At 62.3% G+C, this 27355-nt stretch overlaps 2 protein-coding genes across 10 annotated transcripts; one reads left to right on the top strand and one right to left on the bottom strand.

Annotated features, from left to right (window-relative positions):
• The first annotated feature begins 459 nt into the window (after positions 1-459).
• Hdgfl2 (HDGF like 2) lies at positions 460-16641 on the top strand. Of its 6 annotated transcripts, none has more exons than XM_013142999.3 (16): positions 460-653; positions 2694-2770; positions 2858-2996; positions 9188-9391; positions 11808-11924; positions 12019-12090; positions 12346-12508; positions 12581-12656; positions 12731-13034; positions 13928-14031; positions 14892-14965; positions 15159-15229; positions 15428-15529; positions 15625-15844; positions 16083-16212; positions 16379-16641. In XM_013142999.3, exons 1-16 carry the CDS (start codon positions 582-584, stop codon positions 16458-16460), a joined length of 2007 nt encoding a protein of 668 aa, XP_012998453.1. In that variant the 5' UTR covers positions 460-581; the 3' UTR covers positions 16461-16641. The 6 variants fall into 6 exon arrangements, with proteins under 6 accessions (XP_012998453.1, XP_012998406.1, XP_063085254.1 ...); XM_013142952.3 differs by having other exon boundaries at positions 16376-16641; XM_003460760.5 differs by having other exon boundaries at positions 461-653; positions 9188-9385.
• Plin4 (perilipin 4) lies at positions 16628-27312 on the bottom strand. Of its 4 annotated transcripts, none has more exons than XM_063229160.1 (8): positions 27157-27312; positions 27000-27065; positions 26559-26691; positions 25787-25863; positions 20109-24156; positions 19813-20000; positions 18334-18420; positions 16628-18237 (listed from the first exon to the last, which is right to left on the bottom strand). In XM_063229160.1, exons 2-8 carry the CDS (start codon positions 27048-27050, stop codon positions 17923-17925), a joined length of 4899 nt encoding a protein of 1632 aa, XP_063085230.1. In that variant the 5' UTR covers positions 27051-27065; positions 27157-27312; the 3' UTR covers positions 16628-17922. The 4 variants fall into 4 exon arrangements, with proteins under 4 accessions (XP_063085230.1, XP_063085231.1, XP_063085232.1 ...); XM_063229161.1 differs by having other exon boundaries at positions 20109-24153; XM_063229162.1 differs by having other exon boundaries at positions 25787-25848.
• Between the last annotated feature and the right edge of the window lie 43 nt (positions 27313-27355).

Genomic DNA, 27355 nt, shown 5'->3' with positions numbered 1-27355 from the left:
TTCTGGGGTACTTAATCACCTGCTTTGCTACCTGAAGTCCCTCCTATGAGCAGTGGGGCTGTCCTAGGCGGTTTTCTACATTTCCTGCGATATCCAATGGTCTGCTCCTTATTAATACACCTCCTGCTGTGGCTTCCTCTGTCCCGCCTCCCCTTTTAAACTCCACCCCTGCACTCCTCAAGCGCCTTGCCTTGATCGAGCTCCTCAAACCTTTCCCCTTTCACCTCCCATAACCTCCTCCCCCTCCCGTCAGGTTTCTGAGTCACGCCCCTTAGTTCGGCCCGTTATCCAATCCCGTTATCTTGCTCCGCGCCAACCTCTCATCCCATTGGCCCCCGCGCGTCTCTGTCCCGGCACGTGGTCCTAAGTGACGGCATCTCCGGCCTCTGGCAGCAGGAGGGCGGGACTTCCGGCGACGCCGAATCCAATAAGTACGCGTCTGCCCGTTGCCTGTGCGAACGCCCCCGCCCCCTCGGCGTCTGGCTCCCGCCCCCAGCTTCGCCTCCCGCTGCTGTATCTGCCGCCGCCGCCGCCGCCGCCGCCGCCGCCGCTTCCCGCGGCCTGGGCCTCCCGCCGCCAGCATGCCGCACGCCTTCAAGCCCGGGGACTTAGTGTTCGCCAAGATGAAGGGCTACCCGCACTGGCCGGCCCGGGTGAGGCTGCGCGGGGGATGGGCCGGGCGCGGGGGTGGGGCAGCGGAGACCCCGGGCCTGAGGGGCCGCGCGCCCGGGCTCTGAGGGGTCTGAGAGCTGAGTTGTCGCGTTCTCGGGTTCCTGGGACATCGGAGGTCTGCGGGAGCCACGTTCTGGGGTCTGGGAAACCGGAGGCTTGAGGGGACAGCGTCCTGGGGTTCGGGGGGGGGTAGAGGTCTGAGGGGGCCGAGTTGTGGGGAGTCGGAGTTCTAGAGGACCCCAATATGGGGTTCTGGGTTTTCGGGGGGTTGGAACATTGGGGCTTCGGGGAAGAGGTGCTCACGTTAGGTCTCGGAATGTTGAGGGGTTGCTTCGGAGTTTGAAGGAGGTGGTCAGCCATCAGGGAGTTGAGGGACCTGGGTTTCAGAAAAAGGGTTCGATATAACGGGAGTGTTCCTAATGGAAGGATCTCGTTGTGGGACCCAGAGAAACCAAGGGGCGATGGGGATGCGATGCGGTGATGGAGGAGGGTCGAGTGTCAAGGCCGAGATGCTGAGGGGGTCCTGCAGTGGAATGGGACGGGGGCTGTGGACAAGGTCACCGGCAGCAGAGACTAGAATAAGGAAGGCTTCTTGGGGCGCCCTGGGACCCGGCTCCCTGTGAGGACCCGCGTATCCCATAGAGGAGGGTGCAGGAGCTGTTTGGTGGGGGAGGGGGTGGTTCTCCATGGTGCTTAAAATTAAAGGCCGTCTTCTGAATGAGCCCCGGGGAAGGGGGCTTGGGCCATGCACGTTTGGGGTTCTCCTTTGGTGGAAAGTGGGATCCAGGGCCTATCCACTTCTGAAGGGGTTGTGAGCCTGGGAGACTGGGGTGTGCCGGTGGGTGGGGTTCTAGGCCCTGTGAGGAGTCAAACCAGTGTGCAGTGGGCATTTATCCTCGGGTCTTAGGACTCCAGTCACCCCGGGGCTGAAGGAATTTGGGGGTGCCGGGGGGGGGGGGGAGCAATGGAGAGGCGGGGCTGAAGAGGAGCCTTGATGAGTGGCAGCACAGGAGGTGGGGGGCCTGAGGGCTGCTGCAGTCGGACGGTGGCCTCCACCAGGGGTCAAGGGCAGGGCCAGGGCAGGCGAGGGGAGGGGCAGTGCCGGAAGACATGCAGGACTGGTCCTTGGGTTGACTCCGTTTGCTGGGGGTGGGGGGCTTCTGGGTGGAGCACCCATCAGGATGCTGGTGTCCAAGGTGGAAAAAATAGCTCAGAGAAGGAAGTGGGGTGCGTGGGGCAGGGAAGGTTCCAGGAACCACGCAGGAGTTGGAGGGGAGGGTGGGGAAGGCATTATTTGGGACCTGCGGGCTCCTTGCAGCTGGGTTTGAACACGTTCATTGTCTTGGGGGAGACCAGAGCTCTGAAACTTTCCTGACACTTCCCTCCTTTCCCCAGCACTAGCTTTTTCCTCCCCTCACCCCCCTTCTGCAGCTCAGAGAACCCTGAACATTTCCAAGTACCTGATTGGAAGTGAAGGGGCTGCTGGCCTCCTGTGGGGAGCTGACTGACAGCTGCTGGAGCCCTTGCCTGCAGGGAGAGGGTGGGACTTCCTGGATGCTCAGGCCTGTCTCCTGCAGCCCACCCCTCACCCTCGGCATCCTTGGAGCTGCCAGCTGCATCCCCTGGGAGCTTCCTGCCTGATGCCCTCTTTGCAGGAGGGGTCTCACTGGGGGTCCTGGAAGTTTCTAGAAGCTGAGTGACATGTCCCCCCACGTCCCCCCCCATTTGCTCCATGGGGTTGTATTTAGCTTTGTTCAGGTGAAGCACCTACCAGGGGCCAGCTTTCTTTGGGATGGGGAGGTGACTTTGGGAGGGGGACAGGTTTGCAATGGGGGGTGCGCAGAAACGTGCAGATTCCCACTGGGGAGGTGATGAGTCTCGCTGAGCTGAAGGCGTCTCTCTTCCCATCATGCTTTTCCTCCAAGCAGTTTGGCTGGTTTCTTGGTGATTTCTGGGGTCAGTGTGTGAAGCTGCCTCCTGGACCTCGCCCTGAGCCGCCCCTGACTGGCCTCTCCTTACAGATCGACGACATTGCTGATGGTGCCGTGAAGCCCCCACCCAACAAGTACCCCATCTTCTTCTTCGGTACACATGAAACGTAAGTGTCCTTCCCGGGGCTTGGTTCCCACCTGGTGCTCGGCCGGGGTGGCGGCTCACCTGCAACGACCTGGGGTCCTTGCTCTAGAGCCTTCCTGGGACCCAAGGACCTGTTCCCGTACGACAAGTGCAAAGACAAGTATGGGAAGCCCAACAAGAGGAAAGGCTTCAACCAGGGTCTCTGGGAGATCCAGAACGACCCCCACGCCAGCTACAGCGCCCCTCCGGTGAGTACGCGCGGCTGGGGCCTCAGCGGGCGCCTCTGCAGGGCCCGAGGCGGGAGGGCGCCTGCTCGCCCTGGCACCCGAGAGGCCTTTTCCATGACTCCCAGGAAAAAGAGCTTTGAAGTCTGAGTCTCACCGCCTGGGCACCTCGATGGGTCGTTCCCTTTGGGGGTGACCAGGGTGCTGAGCAGTGACCCTGACCTCCACCCATTCCATGCCAGGAGCTCGCCAGGTGTGACAGCCACACGTGTCCCTGAGATCACCCAGTGTCCCCTGAAGGTGGGGACAGAGGGCTGTAATATCAGAGCAGTAAGAATTCCTTTGTTGTGGGCCTGAATTTTTATTTCTGTCAGGTTTTATTGGTACATTTTAGATATACATAATGATCTCATCCTTCATAAAGAACGTGGATCTGTACAGGATCTAACTGGATTCTTTGATTCTTGTTTTTTTTTTTTTTCCGTTTCCCTGCCTTCCCTTCAATGTTTCTTCCCCTGCCCATTTACGAAAGGGTTTTTGGGCCTGAATTTCTCACGGTGCTCTTATGGTCTTATAAAACCTTTATTTTTTAAGGAAAACTTGATTTACTAACCTCTTGGTCTCTTCTGGTGATTGCCAGATTTGGGACTCGGCAGACTAGGCAGGGGTTCTGACATGATAATTCTTAGATGGGAAAAAAAATGTCAGGAGTCACAGAGGTGACAGCGTCTCGGTGGTGGCACGTGGTGTCTGCTGATGCTCTGGGCAAGGAGGGGTCAGAGCAGTTGCCAGAGGCCAGGGGGACTGGCGGCAAGGCCCCCGCCAGGTGTTTCAGGGCGAGATGGGGTTGGGGAGGCCAAACTGGGGTTCTGGGCTTGCCTTGAACTGCTGCTTCTGACCGTTTTGGAGGCACTGGGGGCAGGAGCTGGAGGTCCCTGGGGGAGGCAGGTGTGACACTGGCGTGGTCAGAATGGACTTGGTGAGCAGGAGCTGGATGGTCACCAAATTGGCCCAGGGGACAGCTGGAGGCAGCACTGGTCCCCTTCAGGACTCTGGTCTTGCAGTAGTGTGGGTGGGCTCCCCCATCGTCCAAGCCTGAGCACCCCTCTGAGCACTCCTGGGCATTTCTGTGTTGACACTGCTGTGTGCTCTTGAGAACCCATACCCCCGAACTTACTGGGGTTCACTTCGCAGCTGCCTCCTGAGCACTGATGGTTCAGCAGCCCCCTGTGCAAAGGCAGGCTCCCTAGGCGCCCGGGGCATGCTGTGTACTTTATTACCTCGTTGTGTTGGGGAGACCGCGGTTTGCCAGCCAGCAACTTTTCCTAGGCTGTGCGTGACCCCAGCCTGCCCGCAAGGCTCGGAAGATCTCCAAGGCAGTCGAGTTGCATGAGATCCCCTCTGGCCCCGGCCCAAGGTCTCTTTGGTTACGTGTTAAGCGTGTTCCCTCCTGGTGAATCATTGCACCGTTTAGTATTTATTGGACACCCATGGCCTGCTGACTGCGTACCGCCTGCCCTCAAGGGAAACAAACTCACGTTGCGAATACTTGAGATTCAGGGGGCCCCACGCAGATCCAGCCGGCCGCAGAGGAGCACCGGGGAGCTGGGCTTTCTGTGAGCCGTGCGTCCGTCCTTCCGTCCGTCCGTCCAGAGGTATGCAGGCGCCCCAAGCCCTGCAGATGCAGCGCTGTGGGCGGAGCCTGTGGCCCTCCTGTCTCCCGCCAGCCCTGGCCCCGTGCATCTGACGTGGTGGGTGCTCAGGCAGGCACAAGCAGCCTCTCTCAGTGCTCCAGCTCTTAGTTCAGGTTCCGAGCAGAAACGCAGACTTCAAACGTTTAAAAGTGTCGAGGGGCACTCGGTGAAAGCAGCCCCCAAAGTGGCCGAGTCTTGCTTCCCGTTCTTGCCTCCTGTTGACTCTGTTTCCCTCTCAACATTGTCAGATGTCAGTTCCTCACGTACCTCTGGGGATTCATTTTTGTCTTGTATTTATGTATTTTGAGACAGAGTCTTGGCTGTTTTCGTAGAGTGGCTTCAAACTTGAGATCTGCCTGCCTCAGCCTCCTGAGTAGCTGGGATTATAGGCACGCCCGACCATGTCCTGTGTAACGTGTGTAATCACACGTAGGGTTTTTTCCCCTAAGCACATAGTCCTACCTTCGCTGTATTCATTCATCATTATCCTGTCTTGACACACAGGATGGCATCAATCCCTGCAGGAGCTTGTTAGCTGTTGCCCTAAAAGCACACAAGAGGCCTATATCTTGTCTCCTGTCCAGCCAGTTGGTAAAAAGGGCTCCTGGCATTGTGTTTTGGTTCCTGCAGCAGTCCGAAATACACCCATTGCACTGGTGGGCAGACTGAGGCCTGTAGACATTGCATGACTGCCCAGTGGGGGCCCTCAGCGTTAGTCCTGTACCCCACCAACTGGGACGATGAGGCCAGGCCACTCCCTGTGGCCCACTGCCGTGTGCTGGCCCCACCTTCAGTCTTGGTGGCAAGTGTGTCTGGAGATTGCCACGTGCTTCCTGGGGGACAGCGTCACTTAGGGTTGACAGCCGTTGAGGTAGCAGGGTCCTGTTTAACGCCTCCTTGTCTTTTGGTGGTGATGCAGTCTAGGGTTCTCAAGGTCGTCAGCAGCAGCGCTGAGCTGGTGCCAAAGCCCGGGCCTCGAGACCGCCCAGCTGGGGTTCTTTTCCTGTCTGGGACCAGCTGGGGTCAGAGTTATGGATGGGGTGGGCTTGGGGCCTGCCATGGGAACAGGTGGTCCTGGGTTCCAGTGTAGACCCTCTGTGGACCTCTCACGGGGTGTCCGGGAGCCTGGGAGGACAGCGGTCAGGTTCCTGGAGTGGCCGGGCCGTCGCCAGGGAGGGAGGGCAGGGTGCCACCTCTTCTCCACCACCGCTCATACGAGCCCAGTGAGCCTTGGCCTGCTTGGCAGTGGCCGGCTCAGGCTTTTGGTTTCTGGGTTCTTATCTGCCCTGCCAGCATTGACGTCCTCCGGGCCGCTGCATGGGTGACATTGCCCCAAACCTTTGCTGCAAGGCTGTTCCAGCTGGGTCCCCAGTCACCACTTAAGCCTTGGCACTGTCAGAGCCTCAGTGTCCCCATGGAGGACACACGTCCTTCCCGACTGATGGACAGGGCTGTAGAGGCACAGCTCAGATCACGCTGGGTTAGGAGCTCTGCAGAAGCGGGGGGACCTTTAACGAGGGCTGCGCCCATGACCTGAGCACCTCTGGTGCTCATGCTGCTTTGTTTGGCTTTTTGGTACCGGGAATTGACCTCAGGATGTTGCACTTGCCAGGCAGGCGCTGTAGCACTGAGCTGTATCCCCAGCCCCATTGCTCTGTGGTTTGTTTGTTTTTTGAGTTGTTATTTAAATGCTCTCAGATTGTATCTTTATCAGCAAAATCAGGATGGTGAGCCAGGTGTGGTGGCTCAGGCTTGTCCTCCCAGCACTGTGGGAGGCTGAGGTAGGAGGATCCAGTTCAAGCCCAGCCTGGGCAATTTAGCATCTTGAAACCTTGTCTGAAAATTAAAAAAGAAACTGAAAACCCAGTTCTGAATGTAGCTCAGCCGAAAGGCTGTGGTTTTTTGTTTGTTTGGTCTTTTTGAGGCAGGGTCTCGCTGTGCAGCTCAGGCTGACCTTGAGCCCACTTTGCAGCCCAGGCTGGTCTCGAACTCACAGGGATCCTCCTGCTTCAGCCTCCCTGGGAGGCGACCTGCAAAAGGCCCTTGGCCCAGCCCTGCGGCACCTTCTCTGAGCTGCCTCCCCTTGTGAGGAGAGCGCGCTGCACCGCCTTCTCCACCCACCAGGCAGCTCTGGAGGAAAGGTGCGAATCTGCTTGGGCACAGTTTTCTCCACCTTGACCTATTTAACTATTATCCTTTTTAATCTGGCAGGAACTGCGGGCCAGGGGGCCGGCCTGCCAGGCCTCGGGATGCAGTCCACACCTGGTTCTCATTTCCCTTCTGTGTTAAGCAGGGCTGGGGGCGGCCTGGGCTCCAGCCTTCCCCTCTTTATTCCAGGGGCGCCTGCAGCCAGGGGCCAGGGGCACAGCTGGGGTTCCCGCCTTGGCCCCTGGCTGTGCTGGGTGCATCCACGGGGGGGGGGGGCACTGCTGGGCACCGCGCTGTCCACATGTGTCCTTCCCCCTGCCGCGCCTGGGACCCCTTGGCACACGCCTGGCTCTTGTGTTCCCATTCCTGGCTCCGTGGTTGCTCTTCACCTCTCATAGGATCTGGCGCCCTCTGTTCATTCTCCCGCTGGCTTTTTCGGGGCCAGCAAGCGTGTCCTCCTGTAGCCCCTCCTCCCAGACCGTCAGCACCCCGAAGCAGTGCACGTTTTTAAGGAGTTATTTTTGTCGGGCGTGAGTGTGTGGTGTGTGCCTGCCCTCCCAGGCTCGGGAGGCTGAAGCAGGAGAATCGCCATGAGTTTGAGGCCAGCCTGGACGACGCTCAGTCAATAAAGGACATTTGTTTAAAGTGAGCTGGCATGCTGTCCTCCCAGCACTCTGCAAGGCAAGACAGTTACCGGTTCAAACTCGGCCTGTGTAATTTAGTGAGACCCTCTCAAAATAAAAAGCAATTTAGAATGCCTGGAATCAGCTCAGAGCAAAGGCCCTGGCTTCCACCCCTGGACCTGCGCCGGAACAGCCGTCTTCAGGCGTACTGCAGCGGCCTTAGTGCCTTTCCATCCGGCTCCGGGCTCCGGTGTCCCACCGTCCAGTTCTGGACCATCCCCCGACCCCACAGGGAGAGCGCAGCTGTCACCCTCCCGTCCCCGGCAGCCGAGGGTCTGCCTCGGGCTGCACTGCCTGCTCAGGGTGAGAAGCCCAGAGACGGAGGCCGCGCTGCGTCCCGGGTGCTGGCTCCTCTCGGCACGGTGCTCTCGCTGTCGGCCGCCGCGCTGTGGGGCGGTTCTGTGTGACTCCATAGCTCCTCCGCACCCTGTTAGCTCGTCCCTGCAGAGACATCCCAGTAGTTTCCAGGGGCTGTGGCCTAACCCCGCCCTGCCTCCGCCCTGCCTCGGCCCTCCCCGCTGAGCCCGCCCGCAGGCTCCTTTGAGCCTTCGTTTGGAGGCAGGGTTTCACCAAGACGCTGAGTGGTTGCCCAGGCTGGGCTCAAACTTGCCACCGTCCTGCCTCAGCCTCCCGCAGTGCTTTTTTAAAACCTTGTTTCTCTATTAGTACACATTCGTGGTTTGGAATCGTGTGTTCCATCTTGATCCCCTTTATTTCTTCTGCAAGTTTTCTTTGTTTTCCCTCCCGCAGTGTCGCAGATGAACCCAGGGTGCCCCCACTGAGCTAGAGCGCCAGCCGCTTTTACTTCTTTACTTCGAGGCAACGAGGCAAGGTCCTGCGGGTGATTAAGTTGCCCAGGCTGGGCTGGGCCTTGCGATCCTCCTGCCCGGCCTCCCCGAGTGCAGTGCCCCCCACACCCAGCTTTCTGTTGGGCTCTACGGTGCGCACACCCCACCCCGGCACCGCGTGAGCCCAGGGGAGCCCACGGGCCGGGCAGCTCCTCGCAGCCTCTTGGTGCCCCCTGCCACACACAGCCACTCGCTCCTCAGGGCTCGGTGCCCAGCTCGTGCATTTTTCCTGCCAGGCCCCGGGCTGGGAGCCGTGTGCGGGACTCAGCCTCTCCTGCCTCGCCCACCCGCCGGCTCCCGGATCGCACCTCGGTCCCTTCTGTGTCCTCACCGAGCCTGGTGACGCGGCCAGCCCAGAGGACGCGTCCCAAACCCCGTAGCTGGCTTGCGGCCATCCCGCTCTGAGCAGGTGTCCTGAGAGCGCCAGGGCCAGCAGTGGCCACGTGCCTGTGATCCCAGCACCCAGGAGGCTGAGGCAGGAGGGCCGTGTGAGGTCAGGGCCAGCCTGCAGAACAAAACTCTGTCTCAAAAAGGGAAGGAAAGACTTTTAGAGAATCAGACATTCACAGGCCTCTTGCCGAAGCGTGCACCCTGACCTCCATGTGTTCCTTGCTACGGTCTGGGAGGTGAAAACTCTGTGATACCCCTTGCTCGGCTCTGGAAACTGAGGCACAGCGACGCTGAAGTCACTTGTACAGGGTTTATCCACACCATGGTGGCCTCAGCTCTGGCGCCTTGGCCCCTGTCTCCACCTCCCGCATCTTTCTGGGCCTCGGTTCCCGGTGCAGCGAGGAAGCCAAGCCCTGGTCCCTGCGTGACACTGTCTCTGGCCCTCCCCCAAGCCGCTGAGCTCCTCCGAGAGTGAGGCCCCAGAAGCCGACCCTGCGGGCGGCAGCGACGCGGACGAGGAGGAGGACCGCAGCATCATGGCTGTCACAGCCGTCACCGCCGCAGCCGCCAGTGACAGGATGGAGAGCGACTCAGACTCTGACAAAAGCAGCGACAACAGTGGCCTGAAACGGAAGCCATCGGCCCTGAAGGTACAGGTGAGGCGGGACCCGCTTGGCCCCGGCCCGGCCGGGCAGGTGCGGTGCCCGAGCTGCGAGGTCCGCCCCACCCCTCCCCTGGTCCCTCCCGCCAGCCCCCCCGTGCCTCCACCTCCCCCTCAGCCTCACTCTGCTCTTTGTGAGGTAGAGTCTTGCTACATACTGCAGACTGGCCTTGAACTTGGGGCCGTCCTCCTGCCTCAGCCTCCTGAGTGCTGAGATCCCGGGCTTGCTCAATCATGCCTGGGTTTGTTTTGTAAGGCAGAGTCTCACTGAGATACTGAGTTTCTCAGAATGGGCTCAAACCTAATGATCCTCCTGTCTCGGCTTCCTAGAGTACTGGGATGATAGGTATCTACCACCACGCCTGGCTTTTGGTGCTTTGTTTTGGTTTTGTTTTGACACAGGGTCTTGCTATGCAGTTCAGACTGGTCTTGAACCCACGGTGTAGCCCAGGCTGGTCTCAAAATCAAGGTGATCCTCCTGCCTCAGCTGCCCGCATTGCAGGGATTATAGGCATGTGCCACCACACCTAGCCAAAAAGGTTATTTTTGAGACAGGTCTTGATGTGTATCCCAGGCTGGCCATGAACTCACGGTGATCCTCCCGCCTCAGCCTCCCAGGTGTACCCACCATTCCCAGGCTTCATAAACTCCTATACCACGACATTCACACCTCCAGAGTGTATAGTTGAGGCTGGGTGTGGTCAGACTGGGTGCACGCCTGTCATCCCAGCACTGGGGAGGCTGAGGCAAGAGGGTCGCCATGAACTTGAGGCCAGCTGGGCTACACAGTTGAGTTCAGGGCCAGCCTGGACTGCACAGTGACCCTGTGTCCAAAACAAACTATACACAGTTCAGCGGTTTTCAGTTTATTTGCCGTGCTGTGTAGCCATTGTCTAATTCCCGAAGATTGCATCCCCCTCTGAAGAATCCCCCAAGTAGGTGTTACCCCTTTGCCCTCTCCCAGCCCTGGTACCCAGGAGCCCACCTCCTGTCCTGGATGCTTCATGTCTGCGGAGACCCACACTGTGTGTCCTTTTATGTTTGGTGTCTTTCATCTAGCACGATGTCCCCAAGGTCCGTCCACATTGTACCAGGCATCATAGCCTCACTCCTTTTCTTGACAAGAGTAATATTCCAGTGTGTTTGTGGCTCACATCGTCTTTATCCATTTAGTCTATGGCCATGGGCCATTCAGGTCAGTTCTATAAAGTCATTGCATATTTTTAGATAATTACTGCTTAATTTAAGTTCTTTCTCCTCCTTCTCCTTCTCCTTCTTCTGCGGTTACTGGGAATTGAACCCAGGACCTTGCACTTGCTAGGCAAGTGCTGTACCACTGAGCTAAATCCCCAGCCCCCATTTAGGTCATTTCTACACCTTCTGGTAATTGGGAATTGCGCTGCTGTGGACATTTCTGTATAGATTTTCATGGGAGTGTGTTGGTTTCTGTTCTCCTGAATGCATTCTCTGTTCCGGGGAGTTCAGGCTGGCCCGGGTGACCCTCCTGCCTCAGCCTCCCAAGCGCTGGGATTCCACGCGCACCCCAGTGCAGCTGGCTTTACTGCTGTTGAGTGTTCTGGTTCAGTGAAAGAAGCAGGTTCTAGGAAGTTCTAGAATGCCAGCACATTGTTTGGAAAGCGGCAGTTCCTTCCTGTTTATCATGACCCCAGTGTGCCAGGCACCAGCCCCACCAGTGAGCTGCTGCCCCAGCCCATTACTGTGGAAGATAAAATTTGGTTTTGGTTCTGAAGCAATGAGCCACATTCGCTGTAACTGACGCAACGTGAAGCTAGGAGGAAATACCGCCACCGTCTGTGGGGTTTCTGAGCCCGCCGGACCAGTGAGACACTGTCGTGTTTGTGTCCTCGTTCTCCCTGGCAGTGGGAGTGTTTCCTCGCATAGCACATTAAGATGAAGCCTCCAGTGTTTGGGAAGCAGCCAGTGACGTGCTGTGAATGAATTCTGCTCCATTTCCACGATTGCTAGATCCGCCTGTGGTGGTGCTCGCCTGACCTCCCAGCACTGTGGGAGGCTGAGGCAGGAGGGTTGCAAGGTGGAGCCCACCTGGGTAGCCCACCTGCAATGTGTTACCCTCCTGGGTAACTCAGTGAGGCGCTGTCTCAAAACAGGGTAGGGGCTGGGGAGAGAGCTCAGCAGTAGGGCGCCTGCCTGGCAGCTGCGAGGTACTGAGTTTGATTCCTGATACCAAAAAGGAAAAAAAAAAACATTAGAAGGGGTTGGAGACGTAGCTCCGGGTGAAGGTGCTGGTTCTGTCCCAGTTAAAGACAGAGCGTAACACGGTGGCTTCCGGCCCCGTCTGCGCACAGCACAGAGGTAGAGACACAGTCCCGAGCTGCAGCCACCAGCGCGGCAGTGCCCACCCGGCCCCACGTCCTGCCCTTGCTTTGCAGATGTCTCTGTCCAAGCGCGCTCGGAAGGCCTCCAGTGACCGGGATCGAGCCAGCGTGTCGCCCTCCGAGGACGAGAACTCGGAGAGCTCGTCCGAGTCCGAGAAGACCAGTGACCAGGTAAGCGGGTCGGGCAGGGGCAGCCGGGGAGTGGACCGGGCGGCCTGCGGGGGTGGCCACCAGCACCCCTGCAGCTCCTGCACTTTCCCCGCAGGACTTCACCCCCGAGAAGAAAGCCGTGGCCCGGGCACCGCGGCGGGGCCCCCTGGGTGGCCGGAGGAAGAAGGTAGAGTGCGCAGGTCCACGCTGGGCCCGGGGTTGGGGGAGCGCCTGCCGCCATGGGTGGGACACGCAGCTCGGGGTCCGCCCTGCCTGGCTCACATCGCATCTGGGTGGGTGCCGTGGGCAGGCGGTGTCCAGCCCAGGGCTTGCTCGTCCTCCGTGTCCCTCTGTCTGCTGAGAGCCCCCACATCCCAGGGTCTGCCCTGGGGGTCTGGCTGGCCCTCACCTGGCATCACCTCCCTGTCCCCGCGCCCGCAAGGTGCCGTCAGCCTCAGACTCAGACTCCAAAGCCGGCTCCGATGGGGCCAAGGAGGGCACGCTGCCCGCGGCGAGGTCCGCGTCCTCCTCCTCGTCCTCCTCGTCCTCCTCCGACTCGGACTCCGACGTCTCCGTTAAGAAACCTCCTCGGGGCAGAAAGCCAGGTAGGGCCCGGCCGGCCGGGGCGCGCTGGCCCGGGGAGCTGGCCGCTGACCAGCGGGCACCTTCTTCTGTAGCCGAGAAGCCTCCCCCGAAGCCGCGAGGCCGGAAGCCGAAGCCCGAGCGGCCGCCGTCCACCTCCAGCAGCGACAGGTGGGTGTGGCTGCCGCGGGGGCGCAGCGGGAGCGCGGTGGCCAGAGGTGCCTGATGTCTGTCCCCCCGCGCAGTGACAGCGATGAGGTGGACCGCATCAGTGAGTGGAAGCGGCGGGACGAGGAGCGGCGGCGCGAGCTGGAGGCACGCAGGCGGCGGGAGCAGGAGGAGGAGCTGCGGCGGCTGCGCGAGCAGGAGAAGGAGGAGAAGGAGCGGCGGCGGGAGCGCGCGGAGCACGGGGAGGCCGAGCGCGGCGGCAGCAGCGGGGAGGAGCTCAGGGAGGACGACGAGCCCGTGAAGAAGCGGGGCCGCAAGGGCCGGGGCCGGGGCCCCCCGTCGTCCTCGGACTCGGAGCCCGAAGCGGACCTGGAGAGAGAGGTTGGTGCCCGGGTGGCCGCCCTCACCCACGTGGCTCTGGTCAGCGTGCTGGGGATGCAGCAGCAGGGAGCCCTGGTCCAGCCCCATGGCAGCTGGCCTTGCAGGCCCGGAGGTGACCGGGGAGTCAGTGCTGGGATGTTACCCGGGGCCCTCGGAAGGCTGCTCAAGCCCGCTCCGCTGAGTCTCACCCTCTGCGCCTTTTCTGTGTTAAGTGGGGGAGACCTGAAGGCCTCACTTAAGCGTGATACATAAGGGGAATCAGGAAACAGTCCAGGCAGGAGTAACAGCACATGCAAAGGCCCTGGGGTAGCACGGAGGCCATACAGTGCAGGAGCGGCATGGAGTCCCTGTGCCTGGGAGGCAGGCAGGGGACAGGTAGCAACAGAACCTGGGCTTTGGCCCAAGGAGGTGGGAGCCATGGAGGCCAGAGAAGGGAGGACCAGACTAGGTACTCATGGCACCTTTTACTGCTCCAGGGAACCAGCTCGTGGGTGAGCATGGGATTCGTTAGGCTTCTGAGGCACAGTGGTGACTCAGGCCTGCTCTGTGCACCGTTTGAGAACGGGGCCCAGTCAGGCTCCCCAGCCTCCGGCCTGATCCGGAGTCTGACGTCCTAGGCACCGCGGTGCCCACCAGCTCTGCCTTCTTTGCAAGGCACAGAAAGAACAGTGCCCCTCCGGGTCACCGCTTTTTGTCATAAGGGGTGCAGGTCCTGGCAGAACAAGTCGCTGTTGCATCCAGAGCTGCCGAGCAGCACTGCGGTGGCTGTACCCTGCGTGGGCGGAGCCCTGGATGCTTTGTCCCCCGAGGCCCCCAAGCTCAGAGCAGGGCCGTGGGGCTGGGTCCAGCGCCTCCCCCATTGCTCAGAGCCCTGCTCTGTTCCGGTGCCGCAGGGGAAGAAATCCACCAAGAAGCTGCCGCCCCAGAGCGCAGAGCCGACGCGGAAGCCCGGCCAGAAGGAGAAGAGAGGGCGTCCTGAGGAGAAGCCCCGGGCCAGGTCAGCAGGTGCCTGCCCCTCCCCAGGCCGGCTGTGCTCGGCACCAGGGCGCTCTCTGCTCCGAGAGCCCCGGCCTGGGTTCAGTCACCCTAGGCCTGGGGTTCCTCTCAGGGGTGATGGTGCCCCCAGGGCACACTGGGCAGTGTCTTCAGAAACTGGGGACTGGGGCCTACCGGAGGCCCTGGCATGCAGCAGGTGGAGGCCAGTGACAGCACTCAGCCCTTGTGTCCCCAGGGTGCCCCACAGAGCTGTCCTCCGGCCTCAGGGCCATGGTGCCAGCGGGCGACCCTGCGCCAGCACGGTGGCTTCCTCCCCTCCTCTCTAGAGGGCCCCGGAGCCCGGCCCCGCGGTGTGGCGCAGTGAGGCCTTGTGTCGTGGAGGGGCACCAGTGCTTTTTAACAAGTCGTGTGCCAGGTTTCGCATAACCAGCGCTACCGTGAGTGTGAGAAAGAATGCTGGAAGTTGATTTTTCCTTCCTACTAGGGATTGGAGCTAGGGTTTGCCCTGCCTGCATCTCCCGCCAGCCTGGGCTTTTTGTCTCCCTGTGCAGCCCAGGCTGGCCTCGGATGTACAGGGAGCCTCCTGCCTCAGCCTCCCAGTGCCGGGGTCACAGCGTGCCCCCGGTGTGAGCGCTGGTTTTATTTTGAGAGAGGGTCTCTCGGTCATTAGTACCCCGGGCAGGGCTCAGACTTGGCCTCCAGGGGTGCCAGGGTGCGAGGCTGTGCCCCCACCTGCTAAGGGTTCTGCACGGCTGTAGTTCGTTCGCAGAACCAGGGAGGCCGCCAGCCTGGGCGAGCGCGGCAGGGTGCCCGGAGGCTGTGGGAGGGTGGCCGGGCCTGTCTGAGGGTCCCTTCCTGCAGGCCCGTGAAGGTGGAGCGGACCCGGAAGCGGTCAGAGGGGCCCCCGCTGGACAGGAGGGCAGAGAAGAAGAAAGGTGAGGAGGCGCGGAGGCTGCTGGGAGGATGCCAGGCCGGCCAGCTGACCGCTCCCTGGCCAGCCCTGGCCGGGCCCAGCGGCTCCCAGGTGCCTGTGGATGGGCGCCTGTGGCTGGGGTCTGGCCACCCCGCCTGGCCACCGGTGGCCGGGCCTGCAGTCCTCGCCTCAACCTCCCGCTGTGTCCTGCGCAGAACCTTCCGTGGAAGAGAAGCTGCAGAAGCTGCACAGCGAGGTCAAGTTCGCCCTGAAGGTGGACAGTCCGGTAAGGGCTCCCGGGGTGAGCAGCCCCACACCAGCCCGCTGCCGGGGTCGCAGCCGGGGTCCCGGGCAGGCGCTGGTTCCCTGGGTGGGGCGCAGAGCCCCGCTTCTCAGCAGGGCCTTCGCGGGGTCGGCAGGGCCAGCAGACAGCGGTGGGTCCGTGGCCCCCGTGCCCTAGCCGGGCTCACTCTCCCCCTCGCAGGACGTGAAGAGGTGTCTGAGCGCCCTGGAGGAGCTGGGGACCCTGCAGGTGACCTCCCAGATCCTGCAGAAGAACACAGATGTGGTGGCCACACTGAAGAAGGTAGAGGGGCCAGGAGGGGGCAGGCGGCGGGGCCCACTGTGTGGGGAGGTCCTGGGGGACAGACACAGCCACACGGTGACCAGCCTTCCCGCCAGATCCGCCGCTACAAAGCCAACAAGGAGGTGATGGAGAAGGCGGCGGAGGTCTACACCCGGCTCAAGTCGCGGGTGCTGGGGCCCAAGCTCGAGGCGGTGCAGAAGGCCAGCAGAGCTGGCGCGGAGAAGGAGAAGGCCGAGGTGGACAAGGCCGAGGAGAAGCTGCCCGCGGAGGAGGCTGCCAAGGAGAAGGCGGAGGAGCAGCCCAGCCCGGCCGTGGGTGGGTGGCGGGAGCTCTGCAGTGCGTCCTGGGGCCCTGGGGACCGCAGCCCCGAGCTCCCGGGCTCCCACGCACCTGGCCCTCGAAGGGAGGCCCGCAGGTGGCATTGCTGCCCTGCTGAGTGCCCAGGGGGAGGGCGCACGTCGGGCTGGCCGGGAGCCCCGAGCAGAGTCCAGGCACGGGCGGGGCTGCCCAGCAGCCGGCCGGGCAGTGCACCAGCAGCCCTCTGTCCCCCCAGACCTCTCCGCCCCCGTGAACGGTGAGGCCACGGCCCCGAAGGAGGAGAGCGTGGAGGACAAGGAGCAGGAGGACGGGCAGGACTTGGAGGGCGGCCTGCGGCGCAGCTCCTCGGAGGACCTGCACAACGAGTGAGTGGGGCGCTGGTGGGACCCCGGCGGTGTCCCCAGCCAGCTCCGAGGCTGCTGTGTGGGTGTCTGCCGCCATGCGTGGAGCCGGAGATGCGGGGACAGCAGAGGGGCAGGGTGGTGTCCAGGCCCCCACCCGCCCGGTCTCACCCCACGCTGCCCCCAGCAGCCTGCAGGAGGGCCCCGACCTGGACAGGCCCGGGAGCGAGCGGGCGCAGCTGGACTCGGAGTCCCCGGATGAGGAGAGCTGAGGGGCGGCGGGCGCCGTCCTGTCCTGTCCTGTCCCATCCCGTCCCCGGTCCCCGGCCCAGGGCAGGGCACTGCTGGGGAGACGCTGTGCTGTTTGTTTGTATTTGTCCCTTGGGTTTTTTCTGCCTAATTTCTGTGATTTCTGACAGACATGAAATGACTATAAAGGTTTTTTAATGAAAAGCTGACCTTTATTGACTGGGTTTCCTGTTGCAGCTGGACTGGTCAAGGCAAGAGGCCCCTGCAGCAGGCAGGGGCCATGCAGGGCAGCCATGGGCAGCGTGGCCAAGGACGGTGGGCCAGGCAGGGTCTCGTGGGGGACCTCACATGTAGTTCTCCTGGCCGAAGGCTGGGCAGGGACAGAGGTGGCCATGGAGGGCTGTGGTCGGGGAGTCAGCGAGGATCTTTGCTCACTCAGCCGTGTCGCTGCGTGACCTGGGCCAAAGGTGGCTCTGGGCCCCCGGGAGCCCCGATCCCTGGTGCCAGCTCAGGACCAGCGGGCTGCTGTGGGCTCTCTGTCCCCAGGGACCAGGCTCCTCCCAGCTCTGTCTCCAGCCTGCTGTGTGGCCTTCCCTCCACCCTGGGGGCTTCCCTGCCCTCCCTGGTGTCAGGGGCTTCAGGGGAGGTGGAGCCTGCAGTGCCTGGCAGCGCCCTCTTCCCGTGCGGCACTGCTCAGGTCTCGAGTCCCAGCAGGAGATGGCTGTGGAGGGGACAGATTTCCCCAGCTGTGGTCCCTGTGTGGTTTCAGGGGACAGGAGCTGGGGTGCTGGGCCTGGTCTCTGCATGTGGCTGTCAACTGTCACAGCCCCTGGGGAGCCCGTGTCAGGCTAGGAAGGAAGGGCAGGGCTCGGGACAGCCGGCTGCCCTGTCATGAGCCTGTGGCCGGGGGCTGCTGGACACTCCAGCTCCTGGCACTCACAGGGCCCTCCAGGGACAAGCGGGCTGCCTGTCCTGACCCCCAGCAGCCACAGGTAGCGGGGCTCCAGTGAAGCAGGGGGAGCAGAGCTTCAGGCCCCATGTGTCGCGGGGGGTGGCAGCGGCTCCAGGCCCTGGCCGGGTGAAGCTGGCAGTGGTTGTGTTCATGCTGCCATCCTAAGGGCTCTGGGCTTCCCGTGCCCATGCCTGGGGCCCCTGGAGGTGGGCTGCCACCTGCGGCATTCTGTGGCCTCCCCAGCCCCGGCTCCCTCCGCTTTCAGCCTGGCCCACGTCTGCTGCTGGCCCACCAGGTGCTCGGTTCCCATCTTCAGCAGGAGACTGAAGGGCTAGGTCGGGCACCCAGAGAAGGGACGGGGTGCTTGCAGCCTGGCCTGGGCGTGGTGATGGGACTCGGAGATTGTGCCCCCTTTGGCCACTGGGGTCTGACCAGCTCCAGCCTGCAGGGCCCAGACTTTCGGGAGCGGGGCTGGGCTTAGGGAAGAATGTTCTGAGGAGGCCACCCTGCCAGGCAGGCAGGTGTAGACCTGCCTACACCCGCTTTGTGTTGGGGACCAGGGCAAAGGGCCCCACCAGCCAGCCCAGTGGCGGGCTGTGCTGCAGGCCGTCCAGCAGCTGGTCCAGCCCGCGCCACGCCTGGTCCATGCCCTCTCGGCTCTGTGCCAGGCGCTCAGCTGGCAGCTCCTCCCCGGGGCCCGAGGAGGACACGATGCTGTAGAGATCACAGAGGCTGTGCCGCGCCCGGTTCACCTGCCGCTGGTGCTCGGGCAGCCCCTGCAGGCAGGCAGCCAGGCCGCTGTAGGCCGTGTGCAGCTGCCAGACGAGTGCGCAGACCCTGGCCAGCGCCTGTGGGATTCAGAAGCATGGGGTGAGGTGGGTCACCTCAGGTACCCCCTGCTCCCCCAGGAGGGCAGGGGCGGGGCTCGCCTGGGCCGCACCCACCTCTGGGGTCCCAGCGTCCTCCACAGGGGCATCCGAGCCCTGGTCCACACTCAGCTGCCCTCCTGGAGCCTTCGTGGCTTTCTCAATCTGGTGAGAGAGCAAAGTGGGAGATGGCTGGCGGCCTCCTGGCGGGGACTTGGGGGTTTTCAGGATGCTGGGCTGGGCCTAGCTCCCCGCCTCCCTCCTGGCCTCAGGCTGCACATCTGGGGGGAGCAGGGCCTCTCGTCCTGTGTCTAACCTGTCTGCAGACCCGGAGGCTCCACTTCTGAAACATCCCCAGCACCTTGCCAGCGTGCACTACTGGGCCCCCGAGGCCCTTCACTTCCCAGATACTTACAGCATCTCACCTGCTTCTCACCCAGTGCAGCCTGATTCTCTTCCAGAACACCTGTCAGGTCTGGCCATCCCTCTGTCCGAAGCCTCCACTGCTCCCACCTCCCTGGGGCCAAAGCCTAAGTCCTCCCTGTTGTCCTGCAAGGCCACTCTGTCCCCTTCCCACTGCCCTCTGCTCCAGCCACACAACCATGCTGCAAGCTGCCCCAGGGCCTTTGCATAGGCAGCCACGCTCTCCACCTGGAATGTGTCCCCTTCAGATCCACCTCTCACTTTGATCTTGCCTTGAGTATCCCCTTTCACAGCGACAGCCCCAGTGCTGATGCTGCCTTGTCCTTAGTGACCCTCATGGTACCAGACATGCAGGCTGCCACATACTCAACATCTGCCCATGTCCCTCAAGCAGCCCCAGCAGGTGGGGCCTTCGGCTTTGATTCTCCGGAGCCGCAGCTCTGCCAGCCAGCTGTGGGCCTGCGTCCCTCACTGTGCATGATTGAATGAGTAATGTTGGCTTGGGGCTCCATGCCTAGCATCCTCGGTGTGTTCCCCGAGCAAAGCCCTTTCTCGGCTGCGCTTGGCCTCAGTTTCCCCTTGTGAGGGTGCTGGTGCTGAGTTTTTGCCCATCTCTGCTGTGAGGATCGGAAGGTGGAAAGATGCTTCCGAGTACCAGTTTGCCACTGTGCGCTTGCGCGTTTCGTGACAGGTGTGAGCCGGGTGCCTTCCTAGCGGGGAGACAAGGCCTCAGGATCCAAGGGGGCAGGCGGGGCCTGGGGCGCCGCTCAGCACCTGCAGGGCCTGGGGTGTCCTGGCCCAGGAACGAGCTGGGAGGTGCTGGCAGAGGTGGGGGGACCCCTGGCCCCCAGGTGCTGCTGAGTCGCCCTCGATCCTCGTGTCCAGCCCTGGGTTCTTGGCCCGCCTCTCTGTGCCACCAGTACACCCAGCCTGTCCTTAAGGATACACTACCTCGCCGGCCCTGCCTCTCCTGGGCGCTGCCTGGCTGTCCCCACACCGTCCCTGTCCCTTCTCCTTCTCCCACGGCCAGTTCCCTAGTGGGGAGCCCAGGAACCGCATACAGTTGAGTGCGAGTGCGCGTGCGTGGGTGCAAGCGGTGCCCGCGCTGGGCCAGGTTGGTGGGGGGCTGCTTACCACCTGGAAGGAGCTCTGCAGCTGGGCCACAGCGTCCCTGGCTTGGAATTGGTGGTGCTGCACGTGGCTCAGGGCGTGTTGGAAAGCCCGCTGGCGCCAGCTAGGGGCCAGGTCGCCAAGCCGGACGAAGTAGCTCCCCTGGTCCACTGTGAGTACCTTGGGCCCCAGCTCGGAGGCCGCCAGCTGGGCTGGGGAGAGGAAAGGGGCGACTCAGCCAGGCCACAAGCCTGACGCCACTGGAGCGAGACCACGCGGGGACCCACGGCAAGAGGGTGCGCATCCCCGCATCACCTCACCTTGTTCCTCAGCGCTCAGGGGCTGGAAGAGCTCCAGCCCCTCCAGCTCGTCCCGCAGCATCGCGAAGCTAGCAGCTGCTTGCTGACCGCCGGGGGTGGCCCCATCAGATGCCAGGCTTCCAGTGGCAGCCACAGGTCCCCCAGTCCACTGCAGGCCTGCAGCAAGCGGGTCTGAGAAGCTGGAGGCCCCAGAGGACAGGACTTCTTGGGGACTCAAGGCAGTGCATTGCCCACTTTTGTCTGAGGCCTGGCAGCTGGTGGCTTCTTCCCAGGTGGCGGTGTGGCTACCAGGGACAGTGCTGAGACTAGCGTAGGCAGCACCTGTGGCCGTGTTCCCTGTCCCAGCGAGCCCAGCAGAGGCTGCCTCTTTGGTGCTGGCCAATATGTTCTTGGTGGCATCCAAGCTGCCCTGGGCAGCCCCTTTGCCCACATTCATGGCCCTCTTGAGCCCACAGGACATGGCATCCTTGGGGCCCATAATCACTGATGTGGTGGTGTCCAGGGCCCCCTGGACAGCATCCTTTGCCACATTCACAGCTCCGGTCAGCCCACTGTGTACAGTGTCTTTACTGCCACTGAATACAGTTTGTGTGGCACCAAGACCAGTCTGGACAGTCCCTTGGGCCAAATTTACTACCCCGGAGACTCCAGTGGACAGCGTGTCCTTAGTGCCAGTCAGCACAGTCTTGGTGGTGTCGAGGCCAGTATGGATGGCTTCCTTAGCCAGATTCGCTGCCCCCGTGAGCCCAGTGGTCACTGTGTCTTTGGTGCCCGTGAGGACAGCTTTTGATGTGTCCAGGCCTGTCTGGACAGCTCCCTTGGCCACATTCGCTGCCCCCATGAGTCCAGTGGTCACTGTGTCTTTAGTGCCCATGAGGACAGCTTTTGATGTGTCCAGGCCCCCTTGGGCAGCTCCCTTGGCCACATTCACAGCTCCTGTCAGCCCGCTGCACACGGTGTCCTTGGTGCCGGTCAGCACGGTCTTGGTGGTGTCCAGGCCAGTCTGCACTGTGCCTTTGGCCACATTCGCTGCCCCTGTGAGTCCAGTGGTCACTGTGTCTTTGGTGCCCATGAGGACAGCTTTTGATGTGTCCAGGCCTGTCTGGACAGCTCCCTTGGCCACATTTGCTGCCCCCATGAGCCCAGTGGTCACCGTGTCTTTGGTGCCCATGAGGACAGCTTTTGATGTGTCCAGGCCCCCTTGGGCAGCTCCCTTGGCCACATTCACAGCTCCTGTCAGTCCACTGCACACGGTGTCCTTGGTGCCGGTCAGCACAGTCTTGGTGGTGTCCAGGCCGGTCTGGACAGCTCCCTTGGCCACATTCGCTGCCCCCGTGAGCCCAGTGGTCACCGTGTCTTTGGTGCCCATGAGGACAGCTTTTGATGTGTCCAGGCCCCCTTGGGCAGCTCCCTTGGTCACATTCACAGCTCCTGTCAGCCTGCTGCACACCGTGTCCTTGGTTCCGGTCAGCACGGTCTTGGTGGTGTCCAGGCCAGTCTGCACTGTGCCTTTGGCCACATTGACTGCCCCCGTGAGCCCAGTGGTCACTGTGTCTTTGGTGCCCGTGAGGACAGCTTTTGATGTGTCCAGGCCTGTCTGGACAGCTCCCTTGGCCACATTCGCTGCCCCCGTGAGCCCAGTGGTCACCGTGTCTTTGGTGCCCATGAGGACAGCTTTTGATGTGTCCAGGCCCCCTTGGGCAGCTCCCTTGGCCACATTCACAGCTCCTGTCAGCCCGCTGCACACGGTGTCCTTGGTTCCGGTCAGCACGGTCTTGGTGGTGTCCAGTCCAGTCTGCACTGTGCCTTTGGCCACATTGACTGCCCCCGTGAGCCCAGTGGTCACCGTGTCTTTGGTGCCCATGAGGACAGCTTTTGATGTGTCCAAGCCCCCTTGGGCAGCTCCCTTGGCCACATTCACAGCTCCTGTCAGCCCGCTGCACACGGTGTCCTTGGTGCCGGTCAGCACAGTCTTGGTGGTGTCCAGGCCTGTCTGGACAGCTCCCTTGGCCACATTCGCTGCCCCCGTGAGCCCAGTGGTCACCGTGTCTTTGGTGCCCGTGAGGACAGCTTTTGATGTGTCCAGGCCTGTCTGGACAGCTCCCTTGGCCACATTCGCTGCCCCCGTGAGCCCAGTGGTCACCGTGTCTTTGGTGCCCATGAGGACAGCTTTTGATGTGTCCAGGCCCCCTTGGGCAGCTCCCTTGGCCACATTCACAGCTCCTGTCAGCCCGCTGCACACGGTGTCCTTGGTTCCGGTCAGCACGGTCTTGGTGGTGTCCAGGCCAGTCTGCACTGTGCCTTTGGCCACATTGACTGCCCCCGTGAGCCCAGTGGTCACCGTGTCTTTGGTGCCCGTGAGGACAGCTTTTGTTGTGTCCAGGCCTGTCTGGACAGCTCCCTTGGCCACATTCGCTGCCCCCGTGAGCCCAGTGGTCACCGTGTCTTTGGTGCCCATGAGGACAGCTTTTGATGTGTCCAGGCCCCCTTGGGCAGCTCCCTTGGCCACATTCACAGCTCCTGTCAGTCCACTGCACACGGTGTCCTTGGTGCCAGTCAGCACAGTCTTGGTGGTGTCCAGGCCGGTCTGGACAGCTCCCTTGGCCACATTCGCTGCTCCCGTGAGCCCAGTGGTCACCGTGTCTTTGGTGCCCGTGAGGACAGCTTTTGATGTGTCCAGGCCTGTCTGGACAGCTCCCTTGGCCACATTCGCTGCCCCCGTGAGCCCAGTGGTCACTGTGTCTTTGGTGCCCATGAGGACAGCTTTTGATGTGTCCAGGCCCCCTTGGGCAGCTCCCTTGGCCACATTCACAGCTCCTGTCAGCCCGCTGCACACGGTGTCCTTGGTTCCGGTCAGCACGGTCTTGGTGGTGTCCAGGCCAGTCTGCACTGTGCCTTTGGCCACATTGACTGCCCCCGTGAGCCCAGTGGTCAGTGTGTCTTTGGTGCCCGTGAGGACAGCTTTTGATGTGTCCAGGCCTGTCTGGACAGCTCCCTTGGCCACATTCGCTGCCCCCGTGAGCCCAGTGGTCACCGTGTCTTTGGTGCCCATGAGGACAGCTTTTGATGTGTCCAGGCCCCCTTGGGCAGCTCCCTTGGCCACATTCACAGCTCCTGTCAGCCCGCTGCACACGGTGTCCTTGGTGCCGGTCAGCACAGTCTTGGTGGTGTCCAGGCCTGTCTGGACAGCTCCCTTGGCCACATTCGCTGCCCCCGTGAGCCCAGTGGTCACCGTGTCTTTGGTGCCCGTGAGGACAGCTTTTGATGTGTCCAGGCCTGTCTGGACAGCTCCCTTGGCCACATTCGCTGCCCCCGTGAGCCCAGTGGTCACCGTGTCTTTGGTGCCCATGAGGACAGCTTTTGATGTGTCCAGGCCCCCTTGGGCAGCTCCCTTGGCCACATTCACAGCTCCTGTCAGCCCGCTGCACACGGTGTCCTTGGTTCCGGTCAGCACGGTCTTGGTGGTGTCCAGGCCAGTCTGCACTGTGCCTTTGGCCACATTGACTGCCCCCGTGAGCCCAGTGGTCACCGTGTCTTTGGTGCCCATGAGGACAGCTTTTGATGTGTCCAGGCCCCCTTGGGCAGCTCCTTTGGCCACATTCACAGCTCCTGTCAGCCCGCTGCACACGGTGTCCTTGGTGCCGGTCAGCACAGTCTTGGTGGTGTCCAGGCCGGTCTGGACAGCTCCCTTGGCCACATTTGCTGCCCCCGTGAGCCCAGTGGTCACTGTGTCCTTTGTGCCCACGAGAACGGCCTTTGATGTGTCCAGGCCCCCTTGGACAGCTCCCTTGGCCACATTCGCTGCCCCCGTGAGCCCAGTGGTCACTGTGTCCTTTGTGCCCACGAGAACGGCCTTTGAGGTGTCCAGGCCCCCTTGCACAACCCCTTTGGCCATGCCCACCACCCCCATGACCCCTCCAGCCACCGTGTCCTTGGCGCCTATCAGGGCTGAACAGGTGGTGTCCACGCCTCCCTGCACCACCCCCTGGGCTGCATCCATCAGGGTGGCCATCCCGGAGGAGGCGGCTTCCTTAGACTTGGGCACCTGCTGGGGAAGGAGGCATAAGTCAGCAGGACGGAGGGGCTCCCCGCCATCCCCACTCCCTGCACCCCAACCTCAAGTGCCTCCTGCCCCCCACCCGCTGCCCAGTGCCCTCCTTGGCCTTCTGAGGCTCTCGGCACACTGAGCCGAAATGATTCCTTTGTACCTGGCTTGTAGGACCCCAATATGGAAACCCCATTATAGAAAGCAGGCCCCAATACCGCTGAGCCCAGGCCATAGCCAAGTTAGGGGATCACACGCCTGTTCAGCTGGACTATTCTCTCTGGCAGATTCTGAACCTGTGCACCCAGCCACAGAGAAACCAAATTGCTCACTAAAATCAACATTAAGCCGGGCGTGGTGGCGCACGCCTGTCATCCCAGCACTCGGAGGCTGAGGCAGGAGGATCGCTGGGAGTTCGAGACCAACCTGGGCTTCAAGGCCAGCCTGAGCTGCACAGCGAGACCCTGCCTCAGAAAGACGAAACATAAAGTCAGCATCAGCCAAGTGGAGCAGGAGGACTGCGCAGGTTCAAACCAAGAGCGCACAGTTTCCTGAGCCCCCGTCTTAACACGGGAAAGAAAGGGGCACAGGAGGACGCCGGGCTCCATCGGGAAGTAAATTCAAGCAGAGGAAGTAATGGAGGCTTAGCAAAGTAAGCAGAGGTCGTGTGTTCGAGCCCTGCCACCAAGAAGACAAGGAACTAGAGAAATAAAAGGGTTGCGTTGAGACCCCAGAGCTTGTGGGTGGCCTTGGCCTCCCCCGGGCAGATGTGTGCGCGTTAACACTTGAAATGAAGAGGTGACCGCCGCAGTTACCGCCCCTTAGATGTGGCCCGGAATGTGTGGTTTTAGGGGGTCTCATCTGGGGTGATACTGCCCCCCCCACACGGGGATATCGAGCTCTTTGCAACCCCGGGCCCTGGCCCTGGGGGCTGGCGGGTCAAATCATAGGTCTTTCTCAAACTTGCGTGTGACCCTGGCCCGGCTTCAGCCCCTCTCTGAGCCTGAGCTCTGCACTGAAAAGTGAGATTTTTCTTGTTTTTGTTTTTGAGACACGGTCTCACTGCGCAGCCCAGGCCAGCCTCAAACCTGCAGTGATCCTCCTGCTTCAGCCTCTCCGAGCTGGGGTCACAGGTGAACCCCACCACACCCTGCCAGAAAAGTAGTCTTTATTTTTATTTTTTTGTCTTTTTCCTTTTTATCGGTACCGGGGATCAAACTCACGACTGCCTGCTTCCAAGGCAGGCGTTTTTGCCGCTGAGCTAAACCTCCAGCCCCAAAAGTAGCCTTTAAAATGGTCCTGGCCTTGCAGGGTGGGGGCGAAGTGGGGGGCCCCTGGTGCCCCGAATACAGCGGCCCCCGGGGTGTCAGTTGGTTTGGGCTGGGACAGGCTGCGGAGGGGAGGCGGGGTGTCAGACCCCCCAGCCAGGTTGCTGTGTGAGCTTGAGCAGCAGCTCGGCTTCTCTGTGCTGCCTCTGTGCTGTGGGCAGGAGGGAGGAGCCCAGAGCCACCACGTTGCTGACACACAGTGGCCCCCACTCCGCGGTGATAAAGGGGACCTCGAGGGGAGGCCCCCGGCTGTGCTGTGACCTCCCACGCAGGGACACTGGGCTGTCCTGCCCTGCTCCCCTCACCTTTCCTGAAGGCTGTGGCAGCTTCTCTGCGCCCCTGGCCGTCGCTGCTGGGTCGGTGGCCACTGCAGGGACAGAGGCTGGTCAGACAGGGAGGGATTCAGCTGTCCTGGTGTGTTTTGCAACTGCCGGGCACAGCCCAAAAGGTCAGGAATGTGCCAGGCTCCCTGCCAGGGACAGCGGGAGGTGACATGGACAGCCAGAGTCGGTCACCTGCGCGGCCAGGGTGGCCCAGACCCCCAGGGCTGCAGTGCCCTGGAGCGGGGCTCCGTGGGGCTGTGGGCTGCTGGGCGCCTCCCCGAGTCCTGGAGTCCTCAGGCCAGGGGGAGCCCATTGGCCCAGGCATTTGGGACAGAAGTCAACAGCTCAGGGCGCCGGGCCCAGAATGCAGCCCAGCCCTGCTGGCTGCCCCCCCCCCCGGGGTCCCAGGAGCAGCCCCCACACCCCAGGAAGCTGCGTGACTCCAGGGAAGCTGCTGCCCCCCTCTGGGAGCTGGGTCACCATTGGCTCCAGGGTGGTCTGCGGGGTGCCAGAAACGGGGATCACGGCAGGCAGTGGGATGGGGGCGCAGTTTGCGGGGAGACAGGCTGCGTTCTGACCCCCCTCATTGTGTCTGGCTCTCCAGATTCCTGCCTCAGTTTCCCCATCCTGTTCTGAATGATGGGAAAGCCGGGTGTCTAGTGAGGGGATTCTGATGTGTCCGAGGCACCCTCACATAGCCGGGGGTCACCCCAGGGGTGTCCAGCGGAGTCTCCCCTGGACGGCGGTCACTCACCTTCAGCCTCAGGGCCAGGGGGACCTGCGGGGTCGGCGGGCGGCCTGGCTTCTCTCGAGGCACTGTGGGCCCCAGACACCAGGTTCCGGGCGGAGCTGAAGCCAGGCAGGGAGGCGAGGAAGCTGCCCAGGGTCTGCGGGGTGGCGGGCGGCGTGAGGGAGCCCCGGGTCCACCCCACCCCCGCTCCCGCTCCTGGCCCGAGCAGGCAGAGGGGAGGAGCATTTCCTCCAGGCTCCCTCGCACAGATGGGGAAACTGAGGCTCAGAGGTGGGGGCCACCCCTCCGGGCAGGCTCTGGGGGCTGCACGGCCGCCTCCCCACCCAGCCTGGGACAGAAGGGAGCTGGCTCGCACCCCACCAGGGGGGACCCAGGGCCCCACGGCTGTGGTCACCCCGAGGTCTGGGGTCTCAGGGTCCTCGCAGGGACCTCCCTTTCCTTTACCTTGCCCTTGGGTTTAGGGGCGCCCCGGCCCTCTTGCTCTGGAGCAGACATGGCAGCAGTTAAGAGCTGGAAGGGGCAGAGAAGGGGTGTCAGTCCAGGCCCCCTCCCCACCGCATGCCCGTGTGGCCCCGGCTGGCCCCGACACCCCGACACCCACCTGGGCCTGGCGTCCCCGGGCGGCTGAGCGCGGCTCGCAGGAGTCCCGGGCGCCCTGGAGGGAGACGCCGCAGCTGTCAGCTGGCCCTGCCCGCTCCCAGGCCTTATAGGGTCCGGGTGGCCCAGCCAGGCTGGTGGAGGCAGGCGGCCAAGCAGCCAGCAGCCGGGGTGGGGGGTGGGGGGTGGCGGTCACGTGGCCG

The sequence above is a fragment of the Cavia porcellus genome, unplaced genomic scaffold (assembly GCF_034190915.1).
Source record: "Cavia porcellus strain 051 isolate PalLab524CR breed Dunkin Hartley unplaced genomic scaffold, mCavPor4.1 scaffold_17, whole genome shotgun sequence".
Taxonomy (NCBI): Eukaryota; Metazoa; Chordata; class Mammalia; order Rodentia; family Caviidae; genus Cavia; species Cavia porcellus.
Note: the sequence above shows the minus strand (reverse complement) of the source record. Positions and strands in the feature narration are given on the sequence as shown.